Source organism: Megalobrama amblycephala, linkage group LG24, assembly GCF_018812025.1.
Source record: "Megalobrama amblycephala isolate DHTTF-2021 linkage group LG24, ASM1881202v1, whole genome shotgun sequence".
NCBI classification, from domain to species: domain Eukaryota; kingdom Metazoa; phylum Chordata; class Actinopteri; order Cypriniformes; family Xenocyprididae; genus Megalobrama; species Megalobrama amblycephala.
The window spans coordinates 10,221,861-10,235,842 of NC_063067.1; the positions used below are offsets into that span (position 1 = coordinate 10,221,861).

Genomic DNA, 13,982 nt, shown 5'->3' on the forward strand with positions numbered 1-13,982 from the left:
GGATGTGCTTGATTGCCATGAACATATTACAAAAATAAATTTTTTTCAATATAATATATATCAATAGATATATATATATATATATATATATATATATATATATATATATTTTTATTTTTGGGCTGAAATGTCACAGGTTTTGAAGTACTTGAATTATTCTGACTTGATAAATCAATTATGTCAGCAGCTTTCAGGCGGTTTCTGGCAAGCATTGTATTTCACCAGAACCTTGCTGTAATATGTTTGATCTTCCAACCCTAATCTGTGGAAAATCCAATTGGGTTTAATATTTAGAGGTTGCATGTGGGTTATGGGTTACATACAGAAAAAGCCTAATTGATTAAAAGCGTAGCCCACGTTTGAGAAACCGGTGTCATGTCCGATGTTTTGAAACATCTGCCGAGTTTAATAGCGTTGCGAATTCATCTTCTAATAACTACAAACAGAGCTGGGAGTGAAGCGAGGGTCAGGCCGAGTGGAACTGGCGGTCAGAGCTGCCACAGGGGCACCACCCAATGATTTGCTGCGGGCCGTACTCTTAAAACCAGCCAAATTTTGGTAATTGAGTAGATTAAAGCCAAACAGAACTTAAACATCTAAACCAAGGTGACTGCTGCTGACGATATACTTGAGTTTGGGTCTTTACTTTTTATCTTTTACCTTGTTTTTCTCTTTCTCTTCCTCCCCCCAATCCCTATATCTCCCTCCAAACTCTTTATAGAATCAGCGTGTTCCTGCTGACATGATCTTCCTAAGGACCTCTGAAAGAAATGGTAAACATCTGTCGGTCATTCATCTAAACTTCCCAAACAAAAGCACAGGGGAAATGACATGGCCGCGAGGGCAACTACATGTAGATGGAGGGATTAGCCTAAACCTCGGACATTTAATGAGCTACTCTGAAATTGCCCAGAAAGATGGCATGCATTGTGCTTTTTGAAATTCTCTTTAAAACACTGACTGCTTTAGATTAGGGTGACCAGACGTCTCTGTTTCTGGTGATATGTACATGCTTGTTTATAAAACATATTGATGCATACATTGGGTAAAATTCATTTCATCTTTATTTTTACTTTTAGAAAAAACAGAAGACGGTTATAACAAAACCACAAACTGAACAGAACATTTTATATATTACATTTGATACTTATACAGTAAAAAAGACCCCATAGTTATCACTTGTCAGCAGGGCTGTCACGATTCCTCAATTTAATTCAAGTACTCGATTAAAAAAAATCCTCGATTACAATTTACAATGTATATTATGTATTTTACCAGTGTTGTTCTATAAAACCATATGCCTCATATTGCCTCATTGTTTTAATTATATATGTATTTTAAGTCATTTTAAAGGCATAGGTCTTTGCTTAGGTCTATTGTTATTATTATAAAAAATATCCGATTACTCGATTAATTGACTCGGTTACCAAAATAATCATTAGTGACAGCCCTACATACCAGTTTCTCATGAATTTAGTCCATTAAATCCATGCAATAATTATTTAGAAATGTATCACAATTTAATTTGACATCATTGTCGACAGACATTAGTGTGCTGTTGACTAAATATAATTTAAAGCAGCATGAGAGTATGATGTTCCATACTTCATCACTGTACTACGTTTATCACCATCACACAATTGGTAACTTTTGTCTCTATAATTTCACATTGATATATTGAGTTTGAAACTAGACACATCCCTGGTCTTCATTTCAGAAATCTGATCACCTTAATGTAGATCCTGTGTTGGGACAGATGCTATCTTGAATGACATTCTTTTTGTCTTTCAAATTTCAAGGCAGCCAAGAGGAAAATCAAGGCATGCAAAGTAGCTCAGAAAATTGAAGAGATAGACACGGCAAACAAATTTAAAGTGCCATCAGGAGCAAAAAAAGACAGCGTTTCATCTTCACTCAAGACTGAGTAATGCATTAAGATTTAGTTTTATTCTAAATGGTTGCTAAATAGTTTTATATTGTATATAATGCAAGTTTTTAGTCAATATTTCTTTTTTAGGAATTTAGAAAAATTAGTAGGATGCTAATTGGTGTAAATAATCTGATAAACATTTTTTGGTCAGTGGTTGTGCTGGAATTCCGCCTGGCTGAGATTTCCTTTTTCGGGGGGTGGAAGTTGCCAGTAGTAGTTGATGTGTTATTTTTACGGGAAGGGAAGCATTGTTATCTACCCCGCAGATGGACACCATTAGGCAATTATTAAGAGTCCAGGGTTGAATGGCAGAGGAACATATCTTTAAATGAGTGGGGGTGGGTGGCATGTCCTAATGGCAGGACTAGCTTTAGGCTTACTGGAGTGGTTTGCCTGACTAGCAGTTTAGTTTAGGCAAGCACATTTCATTTAAGGTATATGATCTTAGGTACTGCATGTGGTGGGTATTAAATAAGTTATTAGGTAAAACAGAAACATGTCTTTTTGGTAGGACAGAGTTAGAAATGTTACATCACACTGCCCTCCAGAGTTCACCACAAAGACATTACAATGCAATGTTCTGTTTTAAAATATTTCCAAGAACAATGTTTAGGAATATTGAACTAAAAACAGACTTTTGGACATCCTAAAAGAATTTGATGTATATTTAGACATTTTTTCCCTGATTTTTGTCATAAAGGCTCCTGTTTTCTGAGGACTGATCAGTTGGATGGAGAAACCGATTGGAAACTGCGCCTCCCAGTGGCCTGTACGCAGAGACTGCCCACTGCTGCTGTGAGTGAATCATCATTTGTTTCATATAAAAATGACATTATTTTGTTGCAGGGAAACATATGTTAACCCTTTACCTGGAATGAGTTCATCAAACAATTTGATCTGATCTTCATCTTAGATATGAAGACACTATGATGAAGATTTGTTGATTTACATTAAGCTGAAAAGCTCTAAAACCCTTGAATTTCATCATAATAGTGATGTTCCTTGTATAATTGTGAAAGTTAGTCATAGAAGGTTATCATTGAAAATTGAACTATATTATCGGCCAGCGATATATTAAAACTTGTGTATATATAGTACATCCAACTTTACCTACCTACGTACAGTACACTCCGTAAAGCGATAGCAAATCTCAACTGCCTGATTTTTTTGATTTTCTTGCAAAATGTAACTATATTATTGCCCAGCTCTTTATATAAAGTTGGATATATAAGTACGTCCAACTTTATCTGCTTACATACAGTAGAATACACTCATGTAAAGCAATATATAGAAAATATCATCCGCCTTTAATAAAAATATATATTATTGCACAGCTCCAATCTGCTAAATGCGGCTATAAGGCATGAAGATATTATAAATGTTAGCATCACGGTTTTCTGTACAGCTGCTTCATTTTGAATGCTATTTCATGTTGTCATGAACCATTTCTTTTAAGCTGTTTTATATGTTCCCTCAGGATCTTCTGCAGATCAGGTCGTTTATTTATGCTGAAGAACCAAACATTGACATCCATAACTTCATCGGTACCTTCACTAGAGTGAGTACACTTTTCATTGCTCTAGTATAGTGGTGTCAGAAGGGTTGCGTTGTTTGAGAACTGACACATTGCTTGACAAGCTTACTCAGTTTTGTGTTTTTCATCTGACAGGAAGATGGAGACCCTCCAGTCAATGAAAGTCTGAGCATTGAAAACACTCTTTGGGCGAGCACTGTCATTGCTTCTGGTAACCGACAGCAAATCTTTTATAAATTACAGTACAGTCCAAATGTTTGGAACCACTAAGATTTTTAATGTTTTTAAAAGAAGTTTCATCTGCTCACCAAGGCTACATTTATTTAATTAAAAAACAGTAAAAAACAGTAATATTGTGAAATATTATTACAATTTAAAATAACTGTGTTCTATTTGAATATATTTCACAAAGTAATTTATTCCTGTGATGGCAAAGCTGAATTTTCAGCATCATTACTCCAGTCTTCAGTGTCACATGATCCTTCAGAAATCATTCTAATATGCTGATCTGCTGCTCAAGAAACATTTAATGTGTACAATTGTACAAAATATTTGTGTACAATATTTTTTTTCAGGATTATTTGATGAATAGAAAGTTCAAAAGAACAGTGTTTATCTGAAATCTAATCTTTTGTAACATTATAAATGTCTTTACTGCCACTTTTGATTGATTTAATGCATCCTTGCTGAATAAAAGTATTCATTTCTTTAATTTCTTTTCAAAAAAATAAAAATACAAATTCTTACTGACCCCAAACTTTTGAACGGTAGTGTATAATGCTACAGAAGCTTTGTATTTCAGATAAATGCTGTTCTTTTGAACTTTCTATTCATCAAGGAATCCTGAAAAAATAAAAGTACACAACTGTTTTCAACATTGAAAATAATCATAAATGTTTCTTGAGCAGCAAATCATCATATTAGAATGATTTCTGAAGGATCATGTGACACTGAAGACTGGAGTAATGATGCTGAAAATTCAGCTTTGCATCACAGGAATAAATGTATTGTTGTATATAATGTATTGTTTATAATAATATCGTAATTACTGTTTTAATGATGCGTCAGCTGATAGCAAGTATGTCACTTGCTTTGCAAAAAACAAACAAAAAACTATAAAACAGTTCAATAATAAGTTTACATTTTCAATTACATTTTAGACACAATATTGTTTTTTCTGCTTTTGCTTTATTTCCAACTAAAATATTGTATTGCATTAAAAATAAAATTCAAATTAGTTTAACGAATTATTCAATAGCTGTTTCCATCCAAAGTTGCAAATTTAACTTATGAGTAAAACTGGAATATTGCATAAAACATTTGCTAATAAAGCATTGTTTCCATCCCGTGTGTTCAAGAAAACATCAATCACATCTTACATGGAGGGAAAGTTGCATGAGGTTTTTTTTTTTGCACATCAAGGGATTTATTTGGTAAAAATGTTTCCATCATAGTTTAAGTTTATGTCTTCTTATCGGATAAAAACAAATGAGCCTACTCAATTGAGCACATGCACATTTTTAGAATTTATGTGCATTTTGGCGTTTCCATCCAGTGTTTTTGTTTGTTTGTTTTTTTGTGCAATGTCCCAAAATTCACATAAAAATATGTGGATGGAAACTGTTCCTAGTGACCATCTTAATCAGTTGTTTGAACGAATCATTTGAATGAATGATTATCTGTCAATGACGTGAACTAACCACCGCACAGAATGAAGAATATGAAGCTTCGGGAGTGACCATGACAGGCCTAAACCAGCAAAAGCACACTCAGCAAATTATTGTCTAATTATCATTATCGACAGAATCCCAGAAAATGTCAAGATATAATATTTTTGTCAATATCGCACACCCCTAATCTCAAAGTGGCTTAATCATTCTCAGCCATCTTATAATGTGCAAAATGGCACAGTTCCTTCTGAAAAGCTGAGAAAAGCTTGTTAAATAATCCTCAGAAATGTTTTGTTCTCTAATCCAAGGCACAGTGGTTGGGGTGGTGATTTACACCGGTAAAGAGCTGCGGAGTGTAATGAACACCTCCAACCCAAGACATAAGGTAAAATTAGCAGTATCATAAAGTCAACACAATCTTAGACTTAAGTCTAAAACCGAGAAATTGTGTTGTCACACTCATTCTGTATGTGATGTGCTGTTACAGATTGGCCTGTTTGACCTGGAAGTGAACTGTCTGACGAAGATCCTGTTTGGCGCTCTGGTGGTGGTGTCACTGGTCATGGTGGCCCTGCAGCACTTTGCTGGTCGCTGGTATCTCCAGATTTTCCGCTTCCTTCTGCTCTTCTCCAACATCGTCCCTATCAGGTAAAAGTGTATTCTCATTGTCTGTAAGATCTAAAGCTGTTTTGTTCAGTTCTAGGCATTTTGTAAGCGCATTTAGATACGCTTGTAATCATTGTTTTCTCACTTACCGAATGTCTTGTAATGCTTGATTTGATGATTATTAAGTTGCATCAGCCAGAAATTAATGCATATTGGCATCATATCAACCTGTGCATTGGCCTATGAACAGTTCTCAAATGGTGACAGGTTTGAATCTAGTTTCCTGATCCCATTGCTCCATAATCCCCTGTCCTCTCTTCTAAAAAAAATGTTAAAACTCATTAAAAGTACTCCTTATGCTATATTCCCAGTTTGCGTGTGAATTTGGACATGGGCAAAATGGTGTTCAGTTGGATGATCAAGAAAGACTCTAAAATCCCCGGGACGGTGGTTCGAGCCAGCACCATACCAGAGCAGCTGGGCCGGATCTCTTATCTGCTCACGGACAAAACTGGTATGATTTCCTTTCCTGCTCAGTGAACTAAAGCCTTGCAGTGAACTTTGAGACATTACACAAAGCCTGAATATCATATATGTAATCACAGAGCTTTAAAGTCGTCATGAAACAGAAGTTGCAATAGCCTTTTCTTTCCTATTGTGATGCATATCAGAGTGAAATGACTTAATTTTGTACATGAGGAATTGATTGGATGCGGTTTGCTATTGGTCGATCTCATGTGAGTGACAGGTTGTCCTTCCCTTGCGCAAGTAAACATTTCAGAGATAAGATGATGCTGCAAGATAATAATTATTTACTCACCCCCATGTCATCCAAGATGTCCATGTCCTTCTTTCTTCAGTCGAAAAGAAATGACGGTTTTTGATGAAAACATTCCAGGATTATTCTCCTTATAGTGGACTTCAATGGCCTCCAAACGGTTGAAGGTCAAAATTACAGTTTCAGTGCAGCTTCAAAGGGCTTTAAACGATACCAGACGAGGAATAAGGGTCTTATCTAGCGAAACGATCTGTCATTTTTGAAAAAAATGTAAATGTATATGCTTTAAATAAACAAATGATTGCCTTCCAAGTACTTCCGCCAAAACCGCATTTTCGTCTTCTTCAAAAAACATCTTGGATGACATGGGGGTGAATAAATTATCAGGAAAATTTTATTTGAAAGTGAACTAATCCTTTAAAACTGTTTTTCCCCTCATACACTGGTGGATTTTTGAGATGCATTGAGTTTCGCAGAGGCAAGCAACGCTCACGTTTTCTTCAGAAAGTCTAGTTATCTTTATATAAGGGCAAGTTAATTGTAAGAATGAACATTTTTATGTGACTCGGGAGAAAAGGAAAAAGGAAGTTGTGAGTTTGACAGTTAAATTTATGTTCCTTAATGCAAAGGGCTTTTCTGAATGAACCAAAGCAGAAATGAGACCATTATGCTGGTGTTTGAGAGTTGATAGTGTTGAAGTGTTTTTAAAAGTTTCCCCCAGTAGCTCACAGGTAGCTGAGGCTCTTGCCATGGGGCTTAAACCTGTGTGCTGAGAGCGCAGACATGCCACTTATTACGGCCACAAATCAGAGATGACCTGAAGCCTCTCATCCTCACACACTTACCACACAGAGTCAGTGAGCTCTACCCTACAAATTTATGCTTTTGACCGCCTGTAAAATTACAGCCTCTTTCCCACATGGACGCTGATGTAGCTTGACTGAGCCAGTGAATAAAGGGGGTCAGAGGTCATTGTAATGTAAGGGGTAGACCAGCGACGCCTGACTGAAATACTACCGAGAGGGTCTGTTTAAGAGTGGCCGACGCAAGAGGTGTCAGGAAACGAACCTGAGGCTCTTTGTCATTAACAAGCCATTAGTGTTAATATTGTTTAGTTTGAGGTTTTTGGCTACAGGAAGTGCATGTCGATCAGGGAAGGTTGTTAGGGGTTGACGTTTCCTTTCACAGGTTATTGGTTATGTTTGAAATGGAATACTAGTGTACTGCATACTGTACAGTATATACTGTCTACTATTTAAAAATAGTATATAGTATATATTTTTACAGCCAAAATGTGTTGTGGTGTAATTGTAAAAAGTCTGGGCTGGTAACGGAAAGATTGTAAGCATTTGAATTAGTTTTTATTTGAGAATCACAGTTTTTTGTTTAATACAGAGATCACGATTCTCCCATGATTCTGAACAGACAACTAAACAAAATAACATGTAATTTACTGGAGGTTCTGACAAAATGTTAATCGCTGCAGTCTATTTAAAAAATATTTAATTCATTTGAGGTTTTTTTTTTTCATTCAGTTTGAGTGAATGATTCAATGACTCGCTCATAAAGACTTCACTTGTTTTATTTGTGGATAAATCAGCATTTTTGAATGAATCTCTTGAATGAATGATTCAATGACATTTATCCAGTGCTTCCCACAGGTTTGATATATACTTGCGGTGGTAGCCGGGCGAAAAATCCTCCTGTTACCCACGTCACAAAAATGGTCTATTACATGTGACAAACAAATAATATGTGATTTTTAACAGTATTTTTATTTATTGAAATTAATTTTAATTACATAGCATACAATTACATACTAATATTATGCATTATTATGCATTGTGAATTATGCAAAATTACAGTATTTAAATGTTTATCCTTTTCCTATGTTCTCCTTGCTGTCATATAGTGTCTCTCTCAGTGAATGGGACACAGATTTTACTAGTAAAATTTATAAAATGAATAATATATGTGTCAAATAATGTTCTTAGTCTTTTCTTCCTGTGGGGACACTACAATAATTTACTATGAATTAAATGGAAATCAAATTAAATACAATTTATTGTGTAACCAAAATACCAATAATGCCCAAAAGAAAAAGAAAAAACTTTTAATTACTTTGACTTTTGACTACTTGACTTTTAATTATAAACAAGCCCGAAATACACAGGGACTCTTATTTTGAAATGTCTGTACTATTGCAGGCTGATCCTTCAGATTCTTACAACTGTATAAAACGTTTTATATAAAGGCCATAAAGTAGACATTGTAATAATTCATCAACTTGAGTTCATTAGCAATTGCTTGGCATAAATCTGCACTTTTCACTGATTGAGAATCACTTTGAAGCAGTCTGAAGCTCGCGCAACAGCGCCGCCTTGTGACTTTGTAGAATGCAGCACCCGTTTGAATGTTAGCGGGAGTAAACAGTTCTGACGCACACATAACGAGCAGGTACAAAACGACTAGTTATTCGATCGCGGATGGTTTCATTATCTTGCGCTGATATAAAAGTATAAGAGGTTAAAAATAATAAAAGCAAAAATGTGTCTCCAAATATACTTGGGCGGCCCGCCCAAGTAAAGTCTATGTGTGGGAAGCACTGTTATCTAACAGACAGTTTTTCTAACAGTCACTTGTCGCCACTTACTGGTCTAACAATGTAATTGATACAATATTTCAAGCATCAAGTTACTTTCAGGTGATTTACTCTGTTTTAATTGCTATTGTAGACATCAGTGTTTATATCTGAAATATAAACTTTTAGCGGTGAGGTTGCGAATTGCAACCAAGGCTCAGTCCGCCGCTCACCCCTCCCTTTCTAAGCACATAGAGATGCTACGGTGGCCGACACAGGACAAAGATGTCGTCGTCTGAGACAGAAGAGAGTAGCCAGTCAAGCAATGAGCAGTTTGTTCATTTAGGGCTACTGTAGAAACATGGCGGCGCAAAATTATGACTTCCACGTAAGGGGATCTGTGGTGTATGCAGATAGAAATGGCTCATTCTAAGATAATAAAAACATAACTGTTCATTATGTAAGGTCTTTATACATCACTGAAAACATAGTTATGTATATTATATTGCATTTCTGTCAATAGATCCTCCTAAATATTATACACTGGACCTTTTCACTAGTTTAAATAATAAACGTTTTTATTGTTCATTTTATTCCAGTAAATGTTTATTTTATTTCAAATAATTTTTTTACATTTTTTTATTTTTTTATTTTAGTTATAATTACACTGTTGTGGCCTTGATCTAGACATTTGATCTCTTTTTTTATTTGATGGGGTTTTGTCTGTAAATTCAACCAGTGTTATTTTAGTATTATTTATAGTATTTATTTATATTTTGAATATTTTACTTTGAAATATTCAGTTTTCATTTTAGTAATTTTGTGCTTTTTAGCTTTAATTTTATTTTTATTTCAGTTTTAGTTTCAGTAATTTTAGTACTTTAGTAGTAATCAAATTTTTATATTATTTCAGCTTTATTTCAATGAACAAAAACAATTCTTAACAACACTGAAAGTTACTAAAACATCTGCTAAAATGACTATACTTGTAATTATATAAGCAGATCTGTTTATTTAGGCAGGATGGGTTGCCCTCCTCTAATGTTAATGATTTTCACAGGGACCCTCACACAGAACGAGATGGTGTTCAGACGACTCCATCTTGGAACTGTGGCATACGGGATGGACTCCATGGATGAAGTGCAGAGTCACGTGTTCAGCGCTTACACTCAGGTATTCCCAGGATTCCCTACATGGCAAAATGAGCATGCTTGCTTACGCACAATTCATATACACACACTTTTTTGACAAAATAACAAAATGCAAGTAATTTGTACAATTCTGCTGTAGATATACCCCCGGTTTCACAGACGAGGCTTAAGCTAGTCCTAGACTAAAATGCATGTTTGAGCTGTTTTAACTGAAAGCAACTTGCCATTCGTTTTGTCTCAAGATGTACACCAGTAATTTTTTTTTCTAAGGTACGTTTATAAAAGATACTTGAATACCTTAATTGAAATAAGGCTAAGCCCTCTCTGTGAAACCGGGCCATACTGTTTATATATCAGCATATCCAGAGTACAATATATGTATTAAAAAGTTTTTGCAATGATATCAGATGTATAAAGGTAAATGTATCGTATTGACGGCATGGAATTACTTGTGATATATGATTTTGGTCGTACCACCCACCTTTAATATGCAGATTTGGATGTAGCCTGTCACTGTATAACTGGCCTGTTTAGAAAAGCCGATCACAAAGCACAATTGTTTAGCTTTTGTCCAGAGAACAGAGCGAAGTCCTTGTAAAATGAGTCCCTTTCACCTCTCACTGATGCGTTTAGTCCGTTTGACACCAGAGGTCACTGAGGCAGGAAACCGGGGTTACAAGTACTCCGGCCTCTCAATAGCTTATATACGAACTTACAAACTCTGTCATTAGCTCTCGGAAATGTGCGCTCTATAAATAGTTGCTCAGTGCTAAAGGTAATTGTTCATATATAAAACACATCTGGGAGCATTTATGAGTCCTTTTTCAGGATATTAGCAAGGGTCGGTTTATTAGCAATCAGAGACATTTTGATCATTTTGTCAGCCTGAAGTGCTCATTATTGTCATAGAGAATCAAAAAAATGATAAAGAATGCCTCTTTATAGGTGAACTATATAACTGTCTTTACACTAGAAATAATTTTTAACTATGAAGAAATTAGTAATTTTTTACAAATGTGCTTGAGATACCTCATTTTGAGAAATTCAGCATCACATACTTCCTTTGTGGAGAAAGCAATCCTAAAATGCATTGCAACAAGCTCAGAGGAAAGAATCGACCCCAAGATATCTAGATATCAATATTTAAGGTATTATTAAAAATAGTTACTTAAACATTTATACCTGTGATCAAAGCTGAATTTTCAGCATCATTACTCCAGCCTTCAGTGTCACATGATCCTTCAGAAATCATTCGAATATGATGATTTGCTGCTCAAGAAACATTTCTAGTTTATAATTAATAATGAAAACAGTTGTGCTGCTTCATATTTTTGTGGAAACCGATACACGTATTTCCAGAATGAAAGTTCCAAAGAACAGACTTTATTTGAAATAGAAATCTTTTGTTGCATTATAAATTTCTTTACTGTCACTTTTTATCAGTTTAATGCATCCTTGCTGAACAAAAGTATTAATTTATAAAAAACAATGACCTCAATTTTTTTAATTGTAGTGTAATTATAAAATGACTAAATGCACCTTTTAATAATGATTTCAGTCACCAAGCAGGATATTTAACTGTTACGTTAAACAAATTAGTAATGATCACCCCTTTGTTGTCATTTTAGATTGAACAAAGTAGACAATCGTGTTAAATCTGATCTCCACAGCCCCCTCATGACCTCCAGGCCTCTCGTGCTCCAGGCGCCACCAAAGTGAGGAAGACCATCAGCAGTCGAGTACATGAGGCAGTGAAGGCCATCGCACTGGTGCACAATGTGACGCCGGTATACGAGTCCAACGGTGTGACGGATCAAGCTGAAGCTGAACAGCACTATGAAGACACCTGCAGGGTTTACCAGGCCTCCAGTCCAGATGAGGTATCACAGTCTCATTCATGATCATACTGGACGTTTAGGCTGAAATAACCCTTATATAAATCAGAATATATACAGTCAAACCATTTTTGATATATTTTTACTAGTGTGTGCAGGACACTATAGTTCACTTATGTAAGTGAGGATAGCAAAATAAAGTAAACTGTGACATATTATACCCAAAAATTCTTCATACAGTGACTACCAGTAAAATTGATAAAAAATTTGCAACCAAAAATTATTCAAACACTTTAACCTGACCATGTTTTGCTTAAGTGTTATCTGACATAATTAAGATTTTTTTTCTGACAGTTTAACTCTGAGATATTGTCATATATTATTACCATTTTTTTTTAAACTAAAGTGAATTAAAACTGAAATATTAATGAATGAAATGTTCAAGGTGTCTCAATACATTTTTGGTTTGACTGTAAAAAAAAAAGAAAAAAAAAAAGAAATATATATATATATATATATATATATATATATATATATTAAAATTATATTAATAAAAATTATATTAATGCTGTCAAAATCACGCCTTTAATGCATGCGATTAATTTTATCAGTTTAAAGCGTTAAAAATATTTACCCAATTAATGCAGCATCCGTTTTTTTACATCATAATTTGGCTAGCGGCAGCTCTTAAAGTGACAGAAGCCTAATAAACCAGTTGCTGTGATGTCTGTCATTAATGTTAATCAAAGAACAAAGATAAAAGAGAAAATTGCAGCTTTAATAAGGATTAATATCTATTTAATTGATCATTTTTGCAGTGAAGAAAAGTGTAAAGTGTTTGATAACTTTATTTAATTTCTGTATATTTCCTACTTATTAGACAGTTTTAAGAACTGTTTTAAGTTCACTTAAAGTAAAAGTTATTTTTTTAAAGCCTAAAAAATGTTGAAATTGATAGCTTTCAATTATACTGTGATGTTGAATGTCTATAATTAATGATTTTTAAAAAAAATCAGTTCCAGTATTAGTATCAGTGATACTGGCCTTCATTCATAAAAAGATTCCATTAAACAAATCTTTAAAATATGCTGTCTTTAAGTTGTTTCTGCATTCATTTGGGGAGGAACTGTGAAATTATTACAGTATAAAAATATGAAAAACTCCAGGGATCGTGATTAATTACAGAAAAAATGTCCGATTAAATGTGCTTTCGTCTCATACAGCCTCATTTTTGTCAAACTAATCATGCCGTCTACTCTGACTAAGCTCTATATCCTCCGTTGGCTCTCTGATTTAAAGAATAATTGCGGTATAACTCTTTAACTTGCTGAAGTTATCCTTAATTTCACTGTAAATGAATAATTTGTGAGTCAGCACATGTTTCATCCTCCCCTGCACAGGTATTCAATTATTCACAAATGATGAGTCAAGCCTTTGGCATATTCACTTCTGCAGCTGATCGCTTTTGCAGATGTGCTGTCTCATTTTCGATCATTTCTGGGCACCAAAACCAAATCATTTGGGCCAGGAGCGAGTGACGCATGCAGTGATCAATTGACCCATGCTGTGGTTACGTAGGCACCAAACGCATCATTACTGGTTTGGTTTTAACCACTGCATGCCAGCACACTGACTGTATGTGCGTTCAAGGAGACGCTGACTAAATGAAGCCCCGACATGACACAACGAACTGGTATTATTTTACAGACGATTGTTCTTTATTAGCCATGATTTTTTTTGCTGATGTTAAAGGAAATCTATTTTAATGCATGCATATGCCAAGTTTTTAGATTTTTAATATTTCTATTCATGGTGGCTTCATACTTTTTTGGAGCCAAAAGTGAATTTAATGAAGTTTTTCTTTATTTGAAAACATTTTGCTAACAATTAATACCAT

At 34.7% G+C, this 13,982-nt stretch overlaps 1 protein-coding gene across 1 annotated transcript in view; it reads left to right on the forward strand.

Annotated features, from left to right (window-relative positions):
- The window catches only part of LOC125259851 (probable phospholipid-transporting ATPase IIA), a 58,537-nt gene that overhangs the window by 9,400 nt on the left and 35,155 nt on the right, over positions 1-13,982 (forward strand). Inside the window, exons 6-14 of the mRNA XM_048177804.1 lie at positions 722-773; positions 2,631-2,725; positions 3,408-3,488; positions 3,600-3,675; positions 5,443-5,519; positions 5,622-5,782; positions 6,112-6,254; positions 10,160-10,272; positions 11,921-12,130. Of these exons, the coding sequence (XP_048033761.1) occupies positions 722-773; positions 2,631-2,725; positions 3,408-3,488; positions 3,600-3,675; positions 5,443-5,519; positions 5,622-5,782; positions 6,112-6,254; positions 10,160-10,272; positions 11,921-12,130 (1,008 nt within the window). The remainder of the gene's footprint in view (positions 1-721; positions 774-2,630; positions 2,726-3,407; positions 3,489-3,599; positions 3,676-5,442; positions 5,520-5,621; positions 5,783-6,111; positions 6,255-10,159; positions 10,273-11,920; positions 12,131-13,982) is intronic.